The sequence below is a fragment of the Hippoglossus stenolepis genome, chromosome 7 (assembly GCF_022539355.2).
Source record: "Hippoglossus stenolepis isolate QCI-W04-F060 chromosome 7, HSTE1.2, whole genome shotgun sequence".
NCBI classification, from domain to species: domain Eukaryota; kingdom Metazoa; phylum Chordata; class Actinopteri; order Pleuronectiformes; family Pleuronectidae; genus Hippoglossus; species Hippoglossus stenolepis.
Genome location: NC_061489.1, coordinates 24,885,828 through 24,911,678, shown reverse-complemented (window position 1 = coordinate 24,911,678; position 25,851 = coordinate 24,885,828). Strand labels below are relative to the sequence as shown.

General features: G+C 46.1%; 1 protein-coding gene across 1 annotated transcript in view; it reads right to left on the bottom strand.

Moving 5' to 3' along the window:
• Positions 1-21,704, bottom strand: part of LOC118112127 (protocadherin Fat 4) — a 103,193-nt gene extending 81,489 nt beyond the window's left edge. The window contains exon 1 of the mRNA XM_035161171.2: positions 16,162-21,704. Coding sequence (XP_035017062.2) covers positions 16,162-21,264 — 5,103 coding nt within the window. The 5' untranslated portion in view covers positions 21,265-21,704. The remainder of the gene's footprint in view (positions 1-16,161) is intronic.
• Between the last annotated feature and the right edge of the window lie 4,147 nt (positions 21,705-25,851).

Here is a 25,851-nt window from a genome sequence, read left to right as displayed (position 1 = left end):
GGGGACACAGGGGCTACTGTTCCCATTGAGGTCTTTGTCCCCGCAGCCATCTCTTGTTTTTCCTCAGCAAACCGTGGGCACAATGAAGGCGGCGTGCTCCCCTCCCCTCGCGCAAAGGGCTGTCAATACTGGACCTATCAGACCCTGAATGGCCAAATCAGCCTTCCCATGAAAATCAAGTCAATGACCTGCTTCCCCTGGCTCTCCTCCTTGTGAAGTGGGTGACAGCTATAATTTCAATAAGTGAAACAGAGGGAGAAAGAGAGCGAGAGGAGAGAGTAATGGAGAGAGAGAGAGAGGGAGCGAGAGAGGGAGTTTTCTCACATGTTGCTGAGGGGACTTTGCCACAGACTCGGCATCCTCATATAAAATGCATTAATTCCTTCGCTGTGAGCTCAGCGTAAATGATGTGATTGTGGCCGATTCGACATAGTTTTTTCCCGAGCTTCCCTCAAAAAATAAATAAAGAAATAAACACGATGCCGGGAATGCTAAGACAATTTCGAACCAAACATTTAACTTCAGCCTTCTGACCCAATCAAGTGGAAGAGAAGACGGGCTTTGTCCACGTCGGCCCATCCAAGAAAAAGTTAGGAGGGAGGGAGGGAGGGAGGGGGTGGAAGAGGAAAAGAAATGTAAAGATTTTGCCAAGCTTTTGTCACGCCTTAAGGACTGGCTTAGTCAATTGCTGTCAGATCAAGAAGACAGAGAAAAACAGCCGTGGTTGCCTTATATAAAAAAACACCTTCTCTCGCGGCCAAGTCGGGAGAGTCCCCATAGACGGAATTACACAGTTACTTTTAAAGGATTTGCATTTAAAAGATTGCGTCCAGGCCCTGAATGCGGGTCATTTCCCCGTGACCATAGAAACACTGGAAAAGGTGGAAAATTCAGTCCGCTGAACTTTAAACGACTTTATTAAAGTGTCACTAATCAGACGTGAAAGACACAAGGTTTTAGTGTTTGGGCAAACGTACAGAAAAACTAAAAAAAAAAAAAAAGCTTAATGACCTGTTAAGAGCATTACTCTGAAAAGCCTTGTTGATGTCCCCGGTCCGGGATAAAGAAGGGACCACATCGGGGGTGGGTGGGGGAGGAAATTAATGCCACAAATATTCCAAGAATTCGACTCAAGCATTGTGTGGTGGAATTCTGATGTCGGGGCCAGCAGTGTTATAAAAACAATCCTCTAATACCTCCTCATTTTCATAATGATGTAAGTGCTGTTACATTCAAACACAGGACATCAGCGTTGCATCCAGGAGACAACCCAGGGATCTGAACAGTCTCCAATCCGTGGAGATGTAATCTAACAACTTCTCCAGATTACAGATGATAAACGCTTGATTCAGAAACATTCTGGCATGCAATTCCCCCCCAGCAGCAGAAAAAAGCCAAATTCCTAAGCAGAAAATTGCTACCATTACTGCGTAATGGGATAACAACCCGAAGAATAATCCCTCGCTAACAATGGTGAGGTTTGAAAAGACTCCTGCGAGTCCCGTTCGGTGTCTGCCAGTGGAGCGCTGCGTTTTACAGCCACCGACCGGCGATGTAATCTGGGCTCAATGGAGACCCGGGAGAAAGAGAGAGCCTCCACGCCGGGGGTGTCGATCCCCCCACCCGCTGATCCATCCGTCCCCACCCAGACAGAAACGACAGACCTAATTTACATTCAGCACAAACCGGTGCAGGGGTTGGGGGTCTTATGATTGCAGAGGATAAAACTCCAACAAGACAAGAAAGGTTCTGGGGGGCGGCAGGGTTGTTGTTGTGGTGTTGGGGGAGGGGTTGGTGGATGAATTAGCATCGGTGCTACAGAATAAAAAAAAGAGCCTCTGATCTCCGCGGCTGGTCCTAATCATATACACGGCAAATGAATCATCCCGGGACTTCTCCCAAGTTAATTTCAATGCAGGCATTAATTAAAGCCAGAGCGAACTGATGTATGCAGATCAGCGGAAAAACAACAATGTAAACAACACCGACAATGGGGTTATGATTGCAGGGGGGGGGGCTAATTTGTGTCATGATGCTATTTGATTTTGAGAGAAGATCAAGATTAATGAGGGGGAAACAAAAAAACACTTCTTTTTTTGAAGATGAGAGGATTCCAAATGATGTGGAAGAGTGTGGGTTCTCATTTTGTCTTCTTGGCGTGAATCCTGAATAATTAGGATCCCGATGCAGCAGCCGCTTGGTTTCACTACGAGCTGCAGCGTTAAGAGTAAAGCGGCCAAATTTGACACCGGCGTCATTTGGTTTTATTACTTCTGTGTGAGACTGATTCCAATATCAGGGCCAGAATGATGTTTTATGACAATGATGCAACGACCAGCAATCATCTAGAAGACTTAGAATTAACGCCCTGCGGTTAAACGTCTCCGCCAACCAGTCAGTCTACATATTTTGTTTACAGACTCATTCTAACCTTTGACCTCAAAATCTAATCAGCTCGTCTTTAAGTCTAAGTGACAACTGGTCAAGCGGGAACTTGAGATATCATGTTCATGAGACCAAATACACGTGTGAAGCCTCCGTGACCTTGACCTTAAGACCTCCAAAATCTAATCGGTTAATCCGTGTGTCCAAGTGAACATTTGAGACAAATTTAAAAGGATTTTCTCGAGGCCGCTCTTAAGATAACATGTTCACTTTTGTGAGGTCACAGAGAAACCTTGACCCTTGACCTCCAAACTCTAATCAGGCCAGTAGCGATTGGGGGGAGCGGAGCCACGGTATCGAGGTCCTGTCGATGGATGCACTCGACCAATCGGGAGTCAGTCCTCAGCTGTCAACCATGATGTTTCGTACTTAAAAGACCATAATACCACCATAGACGGACAACAGGACTCCGCTTCCTCCCACGATGCAGAAATTAAGCCAAAATATCCCTAATATCAACGCCGCCATCTTGGGCCAATGAGTCTGCGCAGTGGTCTCAGCTGTCAATCATGACGTTTCACCAAACATATCATAAACATAAACACTTACTACCTAAAATCATCTTTGAGAAAAAGGTATGACTTGTACTTAGATTCTTTTAGTCTGGTCCATGTCTCATCCACTGACATGGAGCAGACGGGTTTGTGACCTATACCACAGGCAGGCACCAGGGGGCTTTCGAGAGGATTTGGCTTCACTTCAGGGGAACCATCACGTCGTCCCATCTTTATATAGAGTCTAAGGAATTTGTCTAATACTTTGATATTTATAAATGTATTTTAGGTCTGAGAGGGAAAATATCTCGACTCCAGCTGAAGTGAGTCAATCGGAGCTTTTTTAGCCAAAACCAGCTGCCCACATCTGGAATTCTGATCAACAAGAGCAAACGACAGTGAAGTGAGTCAGTTAAAGTCAAAACCCACAACAATAAACTGCACCAGAGGAAGCGTGGACGCTTGGTGATAATTCTCTGTGGCTTCATCGGGACGAGCGTCACGCAGTCATTTGATCGATGACGACCGTCGATCAGCACTTTGAAGATCGTTGAGTCCTTTGTTTCTGAGCTCAAAACCTCAACACACAGCTGGAAACAATGACTTTTATAGCTCATTAGCATTAGCCATGAATTATGTTGTGTTTTGGTATTTTGTACACATTGTTTTTTCATCATTATTCTTATGTAATTGTTTCCATTCTGTATTGGAGGGTTATTGGGAACAAGTTTTGCTTTCTTCACCTTCCCCACGGAGGTTATGTTTTCACCCCCGGTCTGTTTGTTTGTAAGTACAACTACACAAAAAACACTGGACGGATTTCAACGAAACTTGGTACAAGTAAGGGTCAAGGAAGAATCCATTACATTTTTATTGTTTTTCCATCATCTTTAACATGGAAAATGGGCGTTTTCCAATATATTTACCATTTTCCTACAGAACAATTCATGGATCTTGATTTTAAAACATCAGGCACATTCAGGGATCTGATATCTACGAATATATGTCATTATATAAATATGCCAGAGTACAGTACACATCACTTTTTCAGTAACTATTGCAAATTAACTTATAAACAGTATCACAGTCCGGTAAAACTTAATAATATGTTAATCTCTGAGAGTGATGAAGGTGTGACAGTGAGAGTCTGAACGCTTCATAAACACAGCAGCAGGGCGCCGGGCCCCCCCGCAGGCAGCCGACGAGGGACAAAGAGAATACACCGCACTGTTTTTACGGCCCGGCCAGCAGCGAGGCATGATGGGAAGTAATAACCACATCATTACCAACAGCGCCTCTGCCTTGTCAGACGTCACAGGGAAAAAGGAAGCATGCGGAGTTCACGCTCGGGGCTGCCAGTCCACCGCGCCACACATGTCAACATGCTCACATACTGTACGCACAAACATTTATCGGCCCCGATGAAACACAATCACGGCTTCTAAAAAAGGAGTTCACGTCGACACACAAACTCACTGACACACATAAGCTGGTTGTTCGGCTGCCAAGACGAGAGGCAGCGCTTCCGCTCAAGTGCTGCCAAGTGGGTGTTAAAGGTCACGTGATTCAGTGGGAAGAGTCCTGAGAGTGTTGCTCTCCAGTGGATCCCTCACTCATTATCAAAATAAATGCATCAAGTGGCATGAAGCCTCCGCAGGCTCATGTGTGAGTCTGCAAGTGGAGGGATTAGCGCCGAGCTCGCTGGCGTGACTGAGGACGGCAGCGGTTTAGGGGGAAGACGCACACACATCCACACAGACACACACACCCACACAGACACACTATCCACAGACATGTCCATTTCCTCACTCACACACGAAAGCTTCTCTACTACTGCTGCCTCTTTCTGTCTCGGTTTTGATTTTGTTTATTCTGTACAGTAGCTGATTTAATAAAGTAATAATAAGACTTGACATGAGAGTAGAATTAAATATACGGCAAAGAGTTTAGTAAAGTTTAAAATTGGATTGCTTTCATGAATTTGTGCAAATCTTTTGAGAAAGTTGTAGCTATCGAGCAATACTTAAAAAAACACTAAACTTCCCATAATGCATCTCAACAGCATCTATCACTATCCTGATACTGATGTAGTAGACAAAGGTATTTAATTGGCTCCGATCGACAGTGATGGAAACATAACACCCGCTAATTACTCCTTCTCTATTTTAGCAGCGTAGAAGCTGATGCTGCACAAATTTGAATATGGTGTCCCTCCACAGTCAAGATAATTAACAGGAAACACAAAAAAACAGAAAGGCCAATCCTCTAATATCTTAAAAAACATGTGTGCACCTCATTATTTGGATGTCACAGAGGTATCAGTGTGTCTTGCGACCCTCCAGGGGGTCACAACCCTCGTTCCAGGGGGTCACGACCCCTCGTTTGGGAGCCACTGGTGTAAGTGACCGTCCTGATTCAAGCAGATAAAGACCCGTCAACGATATATCTGATCACCCTGCGTGTGAAACCGTGAGAGCACGGCGTCCTGATGCGGACACGTCATAGGGATCTGTCTGTCGAAGCACAACAGCCAAGTTTAGACAAAGTTTCGGATGATTCATTTTTCAGTGGGTTGTTTTTTTTTTATTCCTCTTCTCGCTGAGCTACGTGTCAGTGCCAGAGGCGCCAGGCAGGATAATATGAAATGAGGAGAGGGCGCCAAGATTTGTTGGATTGTGCAAAAAATAAAAAAAAGAATGCAGGAACGGTGCTGTTTAAGTCTGAAGGCATGTGCTGTTGTAGGAAGGCATGCATGTGGGCACGCACACACACACACACACACACACACACACGCACACAAACAATGCATACAAAGTGAAAATAGCTCTGGGTATGAAAGCCCAGACCATCCAGTCCACTGTGAGGACAACACTTTGTGAAATTACACCTTGACATCCCAGCACAATGGAGCCTGCTGAAATCAGGCCACATCATCCGGCTGTGTAGAAAAATCACAGCGGTCTGTAAAAAAAAAAAAAAGAGTAAAAACAGCACGTTGTCGACGAGTGTAATCGAAACCAGAGCAGCCGCTTTCTCTTTTGCCATTTAAGAGCTCAAAGAGTCAGACTTTCCTTTCGCTTGCAGCTTGACGTATCACCAACTTTAATAAAAACATAACTTTTGTCTGACAACAGAGCCAAGCGGGGCAGCTCAGGTACCCCGATCTCGAGCGCCGAGCCTCAGTCACGTTGACTCGAGCCGCACTTCACTGCCCAGAACGCTCGACAGCTGCTTCCAATTAAACAGGCCCAACTGAAGGAGGGGAGAGGAAGGCCGCACTCACCAGAATGGTTAGCTATTTGGAGCCAGGACTTCTCTCTGCTCTGTGTTTCTGACAGCGGATCAGTTGTTCGAGATTCGTGTAAACACACTGTTTTTGTTTGCCGTCGAGGGCCAGGCTCCGCTCGCTGCCATGCAGAACCATGCATACACAGTGCAAGAGGGGGAATGTTGCAAGAGACTTTATGATATTTCACTGAAGGAACAAAAATACTTTCGGATTATTGCCTTGGAAACAGAGGAGCCCGGTGCCAACACGGGGCCGACTGTGCTCCAAGAATCTCCCTGAATGAGATAATAATCCCCCGAAGTGAGGCTCGCGCTCTGCCGTTATTGTCTCGGTGACCACAAGCTATTTTCCCGGGAGCGTTCCACTGGGCTACGTGCTCAAACGACCACAGCCTCGCCGTATAAAGACGACCCATGGGAGGATGATGTGTGCGGCCAATCTAAATGAGGGTGGGAGCTCGTGCGCTGGTTTTCGGAGGCTTTGTAAGGTGCGTCACAGTCGACGACGCCGCACGGAAACACCTGATGAGAAGCACCTGTCTGTTCAGTAACAGCTTAAGGGGGAATTTCACCTAAATCCTCAACATATATATATAGCATGTGATGCACAGCTTGTTTTATTTGGCCTGTTTTGGAGCCTCCATTGTACGGGATTGGATGATATATCATATCGCAGAGGAATAAACCAAAAACTGTCTTTATGAGTGCACCCAGAGGTACATGAGAAAATATTGTTTTTTATGGTGAACTGATCCTTTAACCACTCGAGCTCTGGTTTCCCCTTTTTATTTCCCCTACGGACGTTTTTAAGTTGTAAAAATGGGATTCAAAACTTTAGTGTATATGCTGGAGTTTAGTGTCGATGAGTATATATACAATATATTCTATTATCAACCTGCTCCAGCTCTTCATTCAAGTTGTTCTGTAACATTGCATTAGATGGGAAACTTTTAACTTTTTCCCCAACATATCTCTGGAAAACCTTTGGATAAATCGCGTTCTGCCTTTTTCCAGAGTTTGCCTTCCACATGTGAGGAAGCAGCAGGAGATCGTGTTCCTCACCAACTGCCCCTCTGGAATATTTCAGGAAAATATCCAGAGTTCAGTTCAATGTGTGAAAGCAGGAACAAGTTGCCCTCTGCTGGGTCAACAGGGTTTTAAGAGCAAATAATGGCACAAGATGACTTTACAGAGAAATGATTGGAAAACAAAAGCCACAAATATTAGAAATCAGCTGAGAAAACCCATCAAATCACGGTATGTAGGTCAGAGGAACCTCAACGTCCAACAAGCTGTCACATGAAGAGCATGAACAGAATCACCACTGACACTTTCAAAAACCCAACAACTTGCATACAAATTAAATACCGGAAAATAAAGTCACGCGGGGACATTTTGAGAGCCCGAAATCTTTCAATACTCAAAAATCGAAAACAGCTGCTAATCGACTGCGGTTTGGCTTTTAATGTTTCCTAAGTGAGGACCTGCACGGCCGGACGATTTTTCCGAGCTTGAAAAGTAATAATCACAACAACAAAGTTTGAAAACATTAAAATAAAACAAGTTCAAATGTTAACTCACAACGGGGTTAACCTGGTAACAGAGTGGGAGTGTGTGCGGCTCACGGAGGAGCAGGAGCTGCAGAGGATCTCCTGATGGAAAACTCATAAAATAAGAGGGGAGATAACAATAACACCGGCTCTGGCTCTCTGGTGCCAGTCTATCTTTGCTTGTCTCTTGTCTCTGACACTAAAGCCTCTACTCCGGCTCTCCCTCGCTCAGACCTCATCGCCACCCCCCCCTTCTTTTTCCTCCCTCTTCTTCCTCCCACCATCTACCATCTAGCTCCTAAATTATCTGTCCGAGCTGTGGGAGATACCCCTTCCTGCCTGGGGTCGCTTGTCTTACCACAAGCTGGTGGGGGAGATGAGGTGTATGTGTGTGCATGTGTGTGTGTGTACATGTGAGAACACTGCATACGAAGCAGAAACACACATCCCCTCTCTCCTTCTCGTTTGATGTCCCTGGAGGAGGGAGGATCTGCGGCCGCACTAAATGTCACTCTGGAGGTGCCGTTGATTGACGGCCAGCGGGAAGTGCGACGTGCCAAAGAGCAGGAGTGAGCTTTCTTTATTTAGGGGGGGGGTTGTTTCTTTCAGGGACAGGTCGACGCGGCACCACGGTGATGTCAGGAAAAAACAATGGAAATGTGCGTCCCTGCATGTGGATGTGTTTGGGGGTTTGTTGATGCAAAGTCACGTGTAAGAACAAATCATTCTGAAGCTGGGATCCATTATTACAGCAGAGGAACCGGGGCCAACATCAACCCTCCTCTCTCTCTCTCTCCCCCTCTCTCTCCCTCTCTCCCTCCAACTCCCTGTGTTTTACAAGTGAAAGTAGTGGAACATTATTTTCCCTATAAGCTGGACACACTCGGCCATATTTTACAGCCCCTTCACAGTCGGAGCTCTGCGGAGGAGAGCGGTGGATGTGGTCGTACTCAAGCAAAAGATCCCCTGCGTACAATCACCTGATCGTTCAGCACTACACAATCAACCCTGCTGTGGTCGGGTGACTAGAAAGCTTGGAAACTTCAGATCACAGCTTCTGACGGACCGCTCTGATTGCACTTGAAGAAATCCCCCCCCCCCCCGCGCGCGCGCTACGAAATGGCGAGCGGCTCCGTGTTTGATCACGTCCGATTCTGCCGACCGAAGGAGAAAGAGAGGCGAGTCTCCGCTGAGAATTAGACTATGTCAGTCGGAACATGTGCGTTTAAAGACAGAGGAATGACCCCCAAATGAGGCGTGACAATCAAAGTCACAGAACGAGAGAAATGCATCTCTGACGTGAAAACAAACGCAAAGATGCAAAACTCTGCGGAGCTTAAAACGGCTTCATTTATGATCCTGCATCGACAATACATGAGGCAGTAAAGGGGAGTTTCTCCTTTAATACTCATGTAAGTTCCCGTTATAAACACAACTTAGCGGCAAACCGAGTTTAAGAATAGAGAGTGTAAATAAATTGGAGTTTCAACCTGTTTAGAGAAGCGGCAGGGTGGAGTCACCACAACTGGACAATTCAGTTTGCCACAAAAAGACAAAAAGCATGAGTGCGACAAAGTTAAAAAGATTCTCGAGGTAATTTACAGGATTTCTACTTTGGTTTACTTTTACTTAAATCTAACAAATCTGCAGTGAGAGTTACTCTGCAGCCGGGAATCAAACCTCAAAACTTCATGGGCCAACATGTGACTAAAGCTGGAACTGAACCTGGTTTAGAAACATAATCTTCTTAATCACAAAGCTCCTCATCTAAATCAACTTTATACTATTTTATCAAGGAAAATCCTGATAGAATCCTGTTTTTTTAAACATTTGAAAACTTTGGCCTTTGGTGAAATTCATGTTTTTAAGACGCCACTTCTTTCTTAAAACAAAAGCAATGAGATATTTGATGAGTCAGTCGATGTTTAACAGGATAAAAACTTGTATACTGATTCAGCAACAACATATAAACGTTCATTTCTCATGATTAAATCAAATTTCCCCCAGTTTTTCTTGTGAATTATCCGAAATACTCGCAAACTTCAACTGTTTGGTCGTGAGTTGCTTTACTTGAAGGGATCTCCAAACATTGGGAGCCAGCGTCCACCATCATCTGTGGTGTTTATCACCGACTGTCAGAGCAGTTGTGACCCGTGTGAACTGAAGAAATGAAGCAGACTCACAGTCTCAGTCGGCAGGAAGGCGACAAACTAAAACTCCTAAACTCCTAAAAGGAAAAGCATCAAAGCAGGAAACTCTGAGAAACCCAGAGAGGTGAAGAATCACATGACACCAGGAGAAGCAGCAGCTCAGTGGACACAGGTGAACCACATCAGGGCGGAGCTTCTAATCACAGGGCTGCGTTCAGCTCAGACGACACGTAGCTCAACGCTTATTTAAACCTAAACAGGGTTGTGATTCGGAAGCTTTGCCACTGTGGCAGCAGAGAAAGTCATTTGATGGAAAAGCCGAGCGGCGGCAGCAGAAACCCATCCTGTTTAAAATATACATTATATACATTTTATTATATACAGACCCCTGTCACGCCCACAAAACAAGAGAAAAGGGCCCGTTCTGCCAAAACTGACATTCAACCCAGAAACCAGAGCAGAGGTTGAACGTGACCCAGGACAGAGACAGGAAGTAAAGGCAAGTCATTTCAAAATAAAACAGGAAATGATAAACTCAAAGTCCAAAGACCGTAAATTCAGATACATGACTTTCCAAAATAAATCAAAAGTCCAAAGCTGATATGGATGTAGAGAAATTAAAAATGCAAAGCAGCTCCAAAAAAGACTAAAGGTCCAAAACATTTCCTTAAAAATCTCACAACCAGCAGCAGAATAATGACACTGAAGTGTCGTATTAAAGTTGTGTTGACAAACTTCTCACCTTGGTCATGACTAATCTTACAGCATTTTTGTTTTTACATAGGCCTGGAGGATATGACCAAGAAGTTAAAATAATTTGATATCGATAATCATCATGATAAATTACTTATTTTTGCTCCTGAGTGAAGGTCGTGGTTTTAAACTCTTTTTTTATGAACAATATAGCAATAGAAACATCATATTATTTATTATATACAATTATACTGCAGTATTTATTGATATTCTTTATTTCCCAGCCCTATCTTTGCATATTATTATCTGCTTATTAATGACGCTGTCAACCTCAAACTTATGGATTAAAAGGAGGTGAAAACAAAAGCAAACTGATCTAATATCTAACTTTGCATTGGTGGAGGATGAAGTCGAGGAAATCGACTGAGCAGCGTCTCCATTGGTAAAATATTGAAAGTGACTGGTGAATTGTGGGAATTCACAGCGTCTGTGGCTTGTGGCCAAAAAGAGAAAGTTGGTGTTGCTCTTTCATTACTATGACACTTGGCTGAACTTTATAGAACACGGCACGGCAGAACAATATGACCCCGCCTGTGACCCCGCAGCCACGAGTTTGTCAAACGTGCACCGTGCCAGTCGCTGCTTTTTTCTGATGAGAACCACGTCGGATGCGGTGAAACACCCACAGTTAAACGTTTTACAGCCCCATAGAAAAGCACAAAGCACCAAAACGTTAATATTCAACTAATGTGGTCCGACGAGCTGCCGAGAGGCCGTAAGTGCTCAACACTCAAAAAACAACTTTCAAAACAAAGTCACGCTCGACCACAACTTAAGTGGGAGAAAACAAACATTAACAAAACCGACAAGAACTTCTGACTTCATTAAAGCTCAGTTTAAATCAGAAGAATAGAAATTACAGTGTCCAATGATCTTAATTGACAGAAACATAATCATAATAATCTAAATGGAACTGAATTGAACATTTCCCTGCATTTGACAAGGAATTTGAACGTGTGGTCAGTGTGTCAATGTGTGTGCGTGTGTGTGTGTATGTGTGTGTGGTTTTCTGGCAGCGTTCTTCTTACATCGTATCTACGCACGAGCGAATGTTTACCCAACTTTTATGGCGATTGTCTCATAAAAAAATGCTGTGAGAGAACCCGACTCTCCGCAGCACCGGCTCACCCGCAGGTTCACCTCCTCAGCGACCACCTACCAGGACGACCCCCGGCAGATGCGTCACCTCCACGATGAGCGTTGCAAAACAGCGTGTCGAGGCAGATTACCGCATGAATTACGACCCTGGTTACGACCGGGACTAGAGCGACGCCACCTCTTCTCTCAGGCACATGTGCACGAGAAATGACGCACTCCAAAATATCGCAATTAGACCATGAATTACGACACAGGAGGATGCAGTTGGTTCTGCATCGCTCCTCGGCCAGTTCTTGTAAAATTCTGCCAAGTGTGGAGTTTTAATACGAAGCTTGTTTATGATACAAATAGATTTAAAGCCAAACAGTGTTCGACCTTTCTCTGGAAACTGCACTCATCAGAGTTCCACTCTCACAGATACACAAAGAAAAACCAGCATCCGTATCGTATCGCCCGGACATACGTGACCTTCTCCTCCCTGGATGGCTTCACAGAGTTTATATTTCATTTTGCCCTCTACAGGCTCAACAACGCCGCCTCTGATGCACTGACTAATCACATTTCACTCCAAGGTTCACGTTAGAGGAGTTTCAGCATCGCCGAGACACGGAGGAAGCGAAAGGAGGCAAGTGTCAGACAGAGGAGTAAAGAGACTTTGAAGTTTGTTTTTATGAATCAGACGGATCCACCACACAGAGGGAGACACAAACATCTTCCCCGAGACACGAAACAGAGAGACAGACACCCCGGAGACGCAAAGACACCGAGATGGATGGAAGAGGAGGATGGATGTGACAGAGATTAGAGTATCCATGGCAACGGAGATCAACACTCATTTCTATATCTGACTCATCCGACTGTGATGTGCAAAACCTCAGCCGCCACCTCCTCAGGACTTGATCTGCAGCCCTCGCCTCTTCCTCCCCATGATCCCTGGCTACTACCCCTGTTCTGGCACCTCCACCACTCCTCTTCCTTCATTCCCACAACTCCCAATAACACCGTCTGACACGTCCAGAACCCTCCCAAAAACATGCTTTTCTTTGCTCAATCTCACGAGTCCACACAGCTCCGCCGTACATCCCTTCACCGGCGAGGAGAGGGGGAGGAAAGCCGGCTGACAGGGGCATCCACACACACTCCTAAATCTGCCGAGGCAAGACGCTGGCACAGACCAAGAAATAACAAAAGTCTCCCGAACTGCGGTCGGGGCAGCGCAACACTTTATCTGCGAAGGCAAAACAAAGGAAGGCCCTGTTGAGCGCTGGGACTGTGTTTACTTTCAGAGGAGAACAATGCTCTGCGGGAGGAGGGGGCAAGGACTGATGTGGCACTTGAGGGACGAAAGAAAAGAAAAAAAGAAAACGCTTTCTCTGTTGAGAAAACAGTTGTAGAGGTCCGTTTGAATATGAGGAGGAGGAGGAGGAGGAGGACGAGGAAGAGGGGGAGGATGAAGGGTGAGAGCAGAGAAGAAGAGAAACAGAGACAGCTGACGTGACAGGGATCTCATCTCTGTGATGTCTTTATCATTCTGGCCTTTTCTTCTCAAGGAAAATCTTTTTATGTATAGAAGCAAAAATGTAAAAATGTAAACTGAAAGGTTTTGCAGTGTTGTTGTGAATCACAAATATAAAAGAGCTGATTACAAGAGCAACAAACAAACAGAATGTTTTTTGTATTAAAAATGAAATTCAAATCCAAACTGGTAAAATAAAAATAAAAAAACCAAGGTTATTATTTTCAATAGAGTGTCAGTGATGGGAGGATCAAACTGAACTTTCAAACTATATTCATTTCCTGAGTCCACTGGTAGTAAAGATGCAGATTAAACTGGAAACTTTGCACTTTGTTCATTTATCCTCTAACGTTTCCATTTGAAGATGAAGCTGCATGTTGAAAATTTTGTGTATGAAATAATAACACGGAGCGGAATCTCTCCCTTTAACAGTGGAAACATCCAAATATGACGCACGACTGGAGACACCTCCACACTGTCACATCCCTGATCAGGACTGACACAGAGACGTCTGTCGTTCACTGTGAGTTATTTAGCAGCGGACAAAACAGGATGTGACGAATCAAAACTTGAAAGTGAAATGAAAAACATCCTCCTTTGAACTCTGGATTCATCAACAATGCAGGAATCTGTTGCCAAGAATTGTTTTTTTTCTGCATCTTTCCCCCCCCCCCACCACAGGCAGTTTCTAAGAGGAAGAAACACAGAGATTCTTGGGTAATGAAGTCATTCCAAACAGCTACGAGGAAGCTACTGAAGTAAAACACTCAGATACCATCGTCTAACTTCCAATAAGCTGCTGCAGGAACCACCCGCTGCACATCACACGTCATTCATCCCCCAGATGTGACACAAAGTGATCTCATCAGCAATCAGAGATGTTTCCAAGGTCAGCACGTATCCCAGAATCCTCTCCTTTCCACAGCGAGAGTTGTTTGAGATCACCACCATCGATAAAGCATGTCCAGCCAAATTCTCTTTGTTTCCAAAAAACATCACACATGGTGCATAGCGGAGGGAAGGGGAAAATACCAGCTCTCCCTTATGCATCCAATCAATGGGGGAGAATGGGAAATGGAGAATGTGAAAGGGTCACAACCCCGGGGATGGAAACGATCCCCCAGTTGCTACCGGGTATACGGTGTGTAAACAGTGAACTGGAAAAACATTAGTCTAAGTCTGGAGGTTTACACTATTGTACCACTGAGCGCTTTGAGGCTCCTTTAACACAGGAGAAGCCGAGAGTATGAATAAAGCCACGAGTGAGAGCCCGCTGCATTTCTAAATGTGGAAGGTCATTTAGCCTCCTCCAGGTTTTCACTCTCACGCGTCTCCGAGTGGAGAGAGCGGCTCCTGCAGCCAGGTGGGCTGGTAAAGCCATCTCTCCGCGGGGTGAGAAAGTTCAGGCTCTTAGCATGAAACCAATCTAGAGTCTAGCAGTTTGGAACCGGAGCAGCTACAAGCAGCGTTCCACTCTCTCATTAGTCCGACAGTGGAGTCTGCAGGAAAGCAGATTGCCATCTTCGCTTCAGGCAAAGTGAGAGAACACTTGATATTCCCATTTGGGCCCCCCGAGCAAACCTTTAAGTTAACTTAGCTAACACGATTTTGCCAAGTAATCCTTGATTTCAATAATATGCGAGTGTGTCCCTGAATAACAGATCGCTGGGTTGGATTTCAGGTTCAATATGTGCCGTGGATGAAAAAGGCATCAATAGGGAACTGTCACAGGAATCCCACTGATCTTCAGCTCTCTCATAATTTCACATTTAAGGAGCGGTAACACAAAACATCTGAAGGGGAGAGGAAGGTCACACCTTTTTGTTTTTGCTCTGAATTCATAGTTTGAAGTGTGTGCCTGTAATAACACAGCATTTCCAGTCCTGGTTAAAATTTCCAAAACACATATATATATAGAATCACATGTTTTTCATTTGACTGGTGGTTAAGCCTGAACCACCCAAAACTGAGTGCAGGCCTCAGAGAATTTAAATATCTTTTTTTTTGGGGGGGGGGTGAGCTTTCAAAAGGTGCATCACATAATGCAAACTCAATGGGCGGCTCAAGTTTCCCTCTCTCTGCCCTCAGCGTCTTTTCACAGCGTCTTAAGAGGTCACCCAATTTTAATGGTCACTTATTGCCTGTGGAGCCGCTCCTGGTGGTATGACGGCACCTCAGGACCACCCGAGTGCCAAAACAGCCCCAGGCTCAAAGGCTCAGAGTAATACTGGCACTGATGATGCATACCTGCACCGGACGACCGTATGAATTACTCTCTTTTTCATTTTTACTTGAGCCACTGAGGGAAAACCAATCGAGGGCTTTGAACCTGAAACAGCAGCCTTGAGTGATTTATGTCTGCGGAGGGGGGAAATTAAAATGTGGTCGCTTTTCTTTTCTTTTTTCTTTCCACTGATAAGAACGTTTCTGCTCACGAGAGCACAAGGCGAGCTCGTGCAGGAGACATGCAACACTCATTTCCCTTTTCCCAGACCGCTCACATATTAGAGGAGGCGCATTCAAGATGAATAGTTACGGCTCGTCTGATTCTGGACATGGGAATAATAAAGTCACGATGCCAAGGAACAAGGCCTTCCTGCTCACGTCCAAGAAAATTATGATTTAATATAACGCAGAGAAGGAATTTAATTCATGAGCAGACAAATCTAATAGGTGGCTCTGTGTGTGTGACTTGGACGGTTTCATTCCCCATTTTTCTCCAAATCAAACCCTGATCTCATTACATTTATTTCAACCAAATGTTTCCTGCAAAAGCCAAAACAGATCAAATAGAAAACAACAGTGCAAAATATGAGGTGGCGTTCCAGTACCTGTAGAGAGAAACAAAAGGTCAGCAGAGCACTAACCTCAGCACGCTGCGTCCTGGGCTGGCTGGCGTCCGTCTCGATGGCGTACACATCCACCAGGTAGAGGTCGGAGCCTTTCTCACGGTCCAGCTCTGCGGCCGTCTGTATCACTCCAGTGTTGCGGCCGATGGTGAAAAGGCGCCCCACGGCTTTCCCACCGCTGCGCACCGCCACGATGAAGTACTCCACTCTGCTCGCAGAGCCGCGCGGGCTGGAGGCATCGAGGGAGATGACGCTGGTGCCCGGCGGCTGGCCCTCTTTGAGGATGGTGATGTATTTGGGCTGCGAGAAAACAGGCCCGTCCATCCCCTGGAGGATGATGGTCAGCTCAGTCCTGGAGGTCTTGCGGTCCGTGCCGTGGTCAGTGGCCGACACAGCGAGGGTGTACATGAGGCGGGACGGCACCAGCTGGGAGGCCAGGCGAATGTCCCCGCTGTACCTGTCCATTATAAACGTGTCCGAGTCTCCTTCCAAAAGCTCGTACTCCACTTCCCCGTTTGCCCCGTCGTCGGGGTCAAAGGCCACCACTGTTGTCAGGATGGAGCCGATGACGATGTTGGGCTCGGCCACGAGAGCGTTCTGGGACACAAAGGTGGGAACATTATCATTCTGGTCCGTGACCCAGATTGTGACATTTTTCAGGGCGAAGCGGCGGAACTCAGCCGGAACCGCCTGGTCTGTGGCTTTGACTGTCAGCTCGAACAGATTGGAGAACTCCCTGTCGATTTCTCTGTTGGTGTATATGAGCCCAGTGCTCGGGTCAATGGTGAAGTGGCTCCCCCGAGGAATCTGCTGGACAATGGAGTACTCCAGCTCCCCGTTGATGTCTGCGTCTGTGTCGTGGGCCGTGATCGTCATGACCGAGGCTGAGATGGGGAGATTCTCAGCGATGGATTTGAAAATGTCACCAGGGGTGAATATGGGGGGGTTGTCATTGAAATCCCTGACGTGAATAACCACAGGGACGGATGAGGAGCGGGGGGGTCTGCCGTTGTCCTTCGCGGTGATGTTGAGTTTGTAAAACGACTGAGTCTCATAATCCAGCTTTTTAACCAAGAAGATGCTGCCGGTGTTGGGGCTGATGCTGAAAGTGCCGTGGTTGTTTGTGGCAGTGATGCTGTACGTGATGTCTGCGTTTTGACCCGAGTCCGAATCCGTGGCGGTCACCGACGCCACCAGCTCTCCGATCCTCATGTTCTCCAGGACGTCCACAGACAGGGAGGATTTAGGGAAGGAGGGGGAGTTGTCGTTCTCGTCCAGGATGCTGATGCTCAGCATGCAGGAGGAGGACAGGGGCACAGCTCCGGCATCTACAGCTATGATTTTCAAAGAATAGGAGGATGTAGATTCATAGTCCAGCTTTCCAACTAATGTGACCTGTCCAGAGCTGCCGTCAATAGTGAACTGCCCCTCCTCGTTGCCCTCAGTGACCTGATAATGCACTAAACCGTTCTTGTTCTCATCCACATCAGAGGCGGAGGCTCTGAGCAGCTGGGTCATGTTCTGAGCAGACTCTGAGATGGAGGCCTGGTAAATGTCTTTGGTGAATTTAGGCGGGTTGTCGTTGATGTCTTGAATGTAAACCTGCACTTTGGCCTGGTCTCTGAGGGGCTTGGGGAGACCCTGGTCTGACGAGACGACCACGAAGCTGAACACGGCGGCGCCTCTTTGTCTCATGAGCGTCTCGCGGTCCAGCTGCAGCGTGCTGGTCAACTCCCCCGAGATGGCGTTCAGCTCAAAGTTGGGCTGCGGCGTCTCAAATGTGTATCTGACTTCACTGTTTGGGCCAAAGTCTTTGTCCTCCGCGAAAACTCGCCCAACCAGCGACCCCCTCCTCTGCTCCTCCTCAAAATGAAACACATAATTAGTGCTATTAAAAAGAGGACGGTTGTCGTTGACGTCGTCGAGAATCACACTGACGTTGACGGTGGCGCTCAGCGGCTCCACAGCTCGGTCTTTGGCCAAGACCACCAGGTTATATCTGTCCTGTGTCTCTCTGTCCAGCTCTGATTTGATGTACAACTGTCCGTCTGGAAAAATCCCAAACACGTCAGCTACGTTTCCACCGGTGATGTCGTACATAATCTCCCCGTTAAGACCCGAGTCTTTGTCGGTGGCCTCCACTTTGAAAAAGCGGCTGTTGACAGGCTCCGACTCCAGGATGATGACCTCATACGAGAGCTGGTCAAACACGGGCGTGTTGTCGTTCACGTCGTAGACACTGACGATGAGGACGAGGCTGGAGGTGTGCTGCGGCACCCCCGTGTCTGCTGCAGTGACCTCGACCTCGTAGGAGCTGGTGGTGACCTCCAGCGGCCCGGTCAGTGTGATGAGGCCGTGCTTCTCATGAATATGAAACAGGCCTTTGGGGTTTTGTTTGAGGCTGTAGACCACCATGCCGTTCAGGCCCTCGTCGGGATCAGCGGCTTTGGCCTGGAAGATGACGTGACCCGTGCTCCAGTTCTCCACCGCGCTCACGTGCTCCACGGCGTGAATAAAGTGAGGGGCGTTATCGTTCAAGTCCTTCACGGTGATGTTGACGAACGCCTCCCCTGTGATCTCGCCGGCTCTGGCCACGACCTTCAGCTGATAAAAGCCCTGCTCCTCTCTGTCTATCTGACTGGACGCTGTGATCTGACCGGCGCTGTTCACCGCAAAGAGCCCCCTCTGGTCCCCGGAGGTGATCAGATAAGAAATGTTTGTGTTCAGATCTACAGTGGTGGCTGACACTGTCCCTATAACTGAGCCCACGCCCACATTCTCAAACATGACAAAGCTGTAAACTTTCTGGCTGAACACCGGTGGGTTGTCCTGTGTGTCTATGACAGTTACAGTAACTATGGCCTGTGTGTGTGAGCGCAGGCCGCTGCCATCTGCTGCCGTCACCTGCAGCTGGTAAGCAGTTTTCTCTTCTCTATCCAGGGGCACCAGAGTGGTAATTTTCCCCATGTTGCTATTAATGCGGAATTTGGATGCATCTCCGGCCGTAATTATATACTTGACTGTGCCATTTCGACCTAAATCGGGATCTGTGGCTGAAACGGTGGTTACATAAGAACCCGAGGGCTCATTCTCCTTCACATTGGCAAAATACTGCACGGGGTAGAAGACTGGCCTATTGTCATTGATATCCCTCAGGGTGATGTTGACTTTCCCTACAGAGTGCAGAGGGGGGCTGCCTGCGTCTGCTGCCTGGATGTGGAGTAAGAAGGAGGCCTGATCCTCCCTGTCTAGCTCCACGGCTGTGCTTAATCGGCCTGACGCAGCATCCAGGCGAAACAGCTCCTGGACACTGGCGGGAGTCTCTGCATCAAACGAGAACCGGATAGTTCCATTGGCCCCGAGGTCGTCATCTGAGGCAGAGAGCAGCAGCAGCTCGGTGCCAGCAGGAGCGTGCTCCACCAGGGAAACATGATATGTGCTCTGTGTGAATGTGGGCACTTGGTCGTTCACATCAGTGATGTTGATTATCAGTTTAGTGTAAGAAATCTTGGGCTGCAGCCCCTGGTCTTTGGCACTAATGTTGAGCACAATTTCAGCTGCTATTTCCCGATCCAGCAAAGCTGCACTGGTAACCAGACCGCTGTTTTCACTGATGGAGAACCAGCCCAAAGCGTTTCCAGACACCAGGGAGTAGCGCAGGTTGGCATTCTGCCCTGAGTCACCATCTGTTGCTGAGACCCCTTTAATGTAGCTGCCTTTTGGAACGTCCTCACTGATATCTACTCTGTACAGCGTTTCCTGAAATATGGGGGGGTGATCATTGATATCATTCACAAAAATGACCAGACTGGCGAAGGAGGAGCGGGCCATGGGTTTGCCATTGTCGGACACAGACACAGTCAGGTTGTATGAGGAAATTCTCTCCCTGTCTAACACGCTGGCTACTTTGATCAGACTTAAATTGGGCACCGGAGACGTGTGCACTTCAAAGTGCCTCTGCTCGTTGCCTCCTAAGATGGAAACAGATATGTTGCCGTTAGCTGTGGGGGAGTCTGAGTCTGAAACGGTGAGCAGAGCCACAACTGTGCCGATCTGTGCGTTTTCATCCACAGACGCAAACTTAGAAGTAGTGGGAAAATACCTAAACTTCACCACAGGGTCGTTATCATTCACATCTAACAGTTTAACAGTGGCCTCTGTCCTGCCTGACAGGGCGGGCACCCCGTTATCCACTGCATGAATAGTCAGAGAATACTCTCTCTTACTCTCAAAATCCAAAACCTCTTTTATGGTGATAGTACCAACTTTGGGGTCAATCTGGAAAGGGGTCCCCTCATCTAAAAAGTACCTGATCTCAGCATTGGCTCCCTCATCCTGGTCTGAAGCTGTGATCTGCAGAACACTAGAGCCCACGGCTGCGTCCTCAAAAACACTGGTCTGATACTGCTCCTGGTCAAACACAGGGGGGTTGTCGTTTATATCTTGGATGGTGACGTTTACTTGCAAGTGGCCAAACTTTTTGGGGTCCCCTTTGTCCTCCACCTCGATCAGGAGCTGGTAGAAGGGGGTGACCTCCCTGTCCAAGCCTCCGGTGGAAACCAGGTGTAAGAAAGCCCCCTCTCCACTGGGATTCACTGTAATATCCAAGCGGAATCTCCTCTGCTCGTTGCCCCTCACGATCCTGTACGTGGTGTGATCGACCCCGTTACTCCCGATGTCTGAGTCCGTGGCGGTGTCCAGGATTACCTGCCGGCCGCTGCTCGCGTCCTCCTTGAAGGACACGACGATGGACGCGTCCGGGAACACCGGTGAGTTGTCGTTAATATCCAGCACGACTATCCGGACCTCGGTGGGGTAGGTGGGCTGACTGGACAGCACCACCACGTTGATCACATCGCTTTGCAGGACCTCCCTGTCAATCACAGACGAGGTGTAGATGAGCCCCGTGGTGCCGTTGATGGCAAAAAGTTTGTGGTTCTCGCTGAAGCGGTACGTGAAGCTGGGCTTGGTCTCTATCGAGCCCACATAGGTGCCGACGGGCTGCTCCTCCAGGACCTGGAACTCTTGGCGGACTTGGCTGGACGTGGAGTACTGCGACAGAGTCCACAGCACCAGGAGAACCAAATGGAACCGGCCCGAAGCCCTACCTGCGTGCGCCATGGTCAGTGAGCCGGTCCACCTTTCTCAGACAGAGTCCATGCCGCTGACGCATCAACTTTACTCGGGTTGTGCGAGTCACTAAAGCATCGTAGAAAAGTGCCAGAGAACAAAAAAGTCAGCGGGTGAAACAAAGCAGCGGCTCCTCCTGCGTCCAGAACCCGCTCCAGAGGTGTCCGCCTCTCCTGCGCTGCGCACCCGCTGCAAGTATATCCAGTGAGGGGAGAAGACGGATTCCTGCAGGACCACGGGAAGTTTCTCTTCAACTCCTCAAACTGTCTCTTCACAGCAGAATCTTAAAAATATCCAGTAAAGGAGGGGAAAAACAAAAGTTCCTCGCGCCCCTGATGCGTAAAAGTTTATCCAAAGTTGCAGCGCGGGTGTGCGGTGTCCAGCGTGTGCAGGCGGCTGAGCCGACGCACCGTCCCGTGGAATAACGGTGCAGGCGCTCCAGTCATATTGAGTCCCAGCAAGTTAGGACAAAGCTGGAGTTCTGCAAACTCCCTCCCATCGCCGATCCCATTGGACGGCTGCGCTCCTGCCCGCCCTCCCTCAGCCCCTCTCCCCGCTCCATTGTGCCGAGCAGCCCCTGCGTCCCCGCGTGTGGACGAGGACGTCAATCTAATGAGACAGGTAACGGTGCCCGGATCCTCCTAATGACCTCAATCACAGAATGAAGAGAATAAATACTGTCTCCGACACAGTGAAACTACTCAGAGGGAAAAGAAAGTGAAGTGATAAGGACAGAAATACTTTAAAACAGAGTAAAAATACCCAAATATGATCATAATAAAGTAATATAGTAAATACTGGTTATAATATGTAGTAAAAATCTTAATAATATGAGCTAAAGAAACTGTAAAATCATATTTCAATACCAAAAAGTGTTATTTAAAATATTACACTATTAAAATAATACCACAAATGATCTAAAATATCATAATATGATATGATATTAAATATTATAAACTGTAGATACAGACATTAATGATATTAGCTGCTAAAGTTGCAGGATAGAAGCAATAAGATACTTATTTTACATATAATGACACAATTTGCTAGATATTTATCAAATAAAATAATATGTGTGCCTCAGATTCTTATATTAAAAGGAAATTATATTCAAAAAGTGAAGAGTTTATATCAAAATGCAAACTACTCAAAGGGAAAACTGTTCAAAACATTGTTTCCTGTTTCTTTCAAAGTTTGTAATTTATTTTATTGTCATTTTAACATGTAATTTGTGTTTTTATCTTCTTTCATTTGAGTGTATATATTAATATGTATTTATTAAAGTTAATGAGGTGGATAATGAAGTCATATCATCCTATGAAGTTCAGAACCGTGGGTGAGTAGCTCCATCTAGTGGCCTAAGAATGGTAGTGCCAGATTTCACTGATGAAGATGTGTAGAATAATCATGTTTTACTAAACTGAAATATGGGGTTTGTAGTTTTTAGACTTTAAGGAACTTGTTTTTCTTTTTCACATATGTTAAAGTATGTAAGCACAAATCTGTCAGGAGGGAATTTTACAAGAATTGGAGTAGAATTTATCCGTGAAAGTATTTTTTTTAAATGAATATTCTACTGAAAAGTATGAACTCGTCCTGTGAAGACATGAGATGAAGCATCAACACAGGAACAAGTCAAACTCTGTTTTTATGTGTAACTGGAAAACTTGTCATTCAGAAACTAATTCATGCTCATTTAAACTGACCTTCACAAAATATAAAAAAATATAATAATAACTTGAGGTACATAAGTGTAAATACTTGAATTCATTAAGGTAAAAACATTGAGCTACTTTCTATTTGTAGTAGATGAACTGGACATTTTTACATTGGTGAACTCTTATTTTGTATGTTATCATCTAATCAACTAATCAACTAATCAATCAATCAAACTTATTCACCGGTTCATCACTTTGCAGTTTCACTTCTATAAAGTAAAACTTAGTCTCTAGAAAAACAGCAGATTACGTCTCTAGTTACAAGAAAATAGTTGTTTCAACAGAATGACTGTAACAAACACAACAAACATGTGCTTGCACGCAAAAATGAATTATTATTATTAATAATGTAATGATTGCACTGTGGGAAAACATACGTCATCACATAGACCACAAGAGACTGATAATTTCCAGAAAAACACATTTAATAACTGAACAGGCTCAGCGAGGAGGTCGAGTTCAGGTCAAACGAGTTCACTGACGAGTCTAACTGCAGGAGGACGAGCTGTTTGTGTGTCGATGATCTGAAGCCAGGACGTCGTCTTCCTGTGAAACAACATTACAGAGGATAATTACAACCCTCCTGCTTTGCACGGACGTAAACGTTCCTTCAGGTTTTGGTATTTGACAATATGTGGCTTCTGTAATCAGGCCGTCGGCCGCCTGGTTGCTAAGTAGGACATGAGTCAACCGGTGTAATTGAATTAGGGACGTGGCCGGACTGACGGTGGCTGCTGACACAGATTCAATGTTTTGGTAGCAGACAGAGCATCAAAGCAGATTAGCTCCTCACCGGAGACGTTCGGCTAACCTGATTACACCGGCTGAGCCAGGAGCTCTCAGGATGCTTTTGATATAAATATCAACTTGTTGTTATGTTGGAGCTGATTCTCCTTCGCTGGCTGATGCGTTCTCGCCGCTGTCGCTGATCCCAGCTTCTGTTCTGACGGAGAACGAATGTGGAAAAAAAAACACATGGAGACACAGCAGCAAAGGGAAAGTTGAGACCATGGACTGTATATAAAGATGACAGGTCTGTAAAAGGGATCGCCCCCTGGAGGCTGGCTGCAGTATAGGTCATAATCCTCACCTCCTCCATGGACCAAACTAAAAATGTCAAAGTACACATGTTGAATATGTTTTTCCAAAGATGGTTTCTATCATTGATTTGATGTTTAATTGGGTGAAACGTCATGATTGACAGCGGCGGGACCTTGACCATCAGACTCAGCACAAGATGGCGGCGCCTGTATCTGGGTTATTTTATTTTCATTTCTGTGCAACAGGAGGAAATAGAGATGTGTCGTATGACGTATGAGGCCATTAATAACTAATAGTGAGAGTTAGCCAGAAAGTGAAGCCAAATCATCTGCCCACGTCTCGAGGAGGAGATCGAACCACTGACCTTCTGACCTCCTGAACCACAGCCGCCTCAAGTTTGTGTGGCCATTAACATATTGCACTTATAAATGTGACTTTATTCTGTTTTTATAAAGTATATATATCAATGATGCGTTGTGACAAATGTTGGGAGGAGCTCACTTAGATGAAAAGTTAATAATGATTTGTTGCTGTGATCCCTGACTGTTATAAAAAAGAAGCAAATACCTGAAGAACGTGATGGACTGAGACGTTTCTTCTTCCTCGGTCACGTCAGTCACACAGTTTGTTTCAGGCGTCTCTGCTGCAGATCATGTTTGGATCCATTTGGATAAAATGGTTCGATTTTCATGTGGAAACAGTCGTCGGAGTCTCGCAGACCGACCGAGCGCCAAATGAGTTTTTTTAATTTTGCTTGATGATTCTTGAAATTTCCCCCGTGGCCGAACAGAAATCCGAACGCAAAACAAGTTTACGAGGAACGATAAAATGAAATCGAAATGAGATTATCTTTGGCTCTGTTGACGACCAAACACACGCAGGATGCAAACAGATGTCGGACGGAGAAAAGCGAAACCCCCCCACCCCCAACGAGATTACTCCAGAGCCATCAAAGCCCGTTTCCTCCGTGGTTAGGAAAGCTCAGTGCGAGCACAGTGCCGACTCTCATAAAATCCATCAACATATTGTAAAGTCAAAGCTCGGTCATAAAGATCAAATGCGGGAGTCAATGAGAAGATGAAGGGCTGCGGTAATCCAAAGCAGCCATTCATGCACCACGTCTCCTGTGAAGTGCACGGGAATCTGACCTGACCTGAATGAGGCGAGGCAAAAACCAGGGAAAATGTAAAACCACAATCAAGTTTGAACGTGAGTTGAATTCAACACGAGGACAGATAATCAGAAGCTAATCGTCACCTTTAATTCAGTCGCTTACGAGAAACAGTTTCCAGGGTTTATTGTTTTCAGCCTTGAAGACTCGTGGAGTCGTTTTCTGATATAAACTCAGAGGAAAGTTCGGAAAATTAGGTTTCGGACATTTACCGGAGTTTGCTTTTAACATATAAAGAACACAGCAGGAGATTGTCTACTTTAGATGTGTTCACAACAACATAAAATATAATAATTAAGCGTACAAATTTCACGTTTTTTATATTTGTATTTTTAGTTTTGTGTCTGTTGCATGTTGGAAAACGTCTGCAGCAACTGATTTGGACATGTCTCTTTTCTTGTTTTGGTATTTTACAAGCGAATCGTTGGTCCCGGTCTCAGGCAACAGGAGTTGAGTTGAGCAGGCTTTTTAAAGAGTGAACCACAAAAAGATCATTGTTTGCCGGGGGGGGGAGTGAGAGCCAGCAAAACAACGCTGCCCCTCTTTTCTAATAACGACCGAGCATTAATGCTGACAGTGGATCTACTGCGTCTGCGTTTGTTTAACGTGCCTTTTAAAATTGTCGTCCTGGTTTTTTCGGCAGCGCTT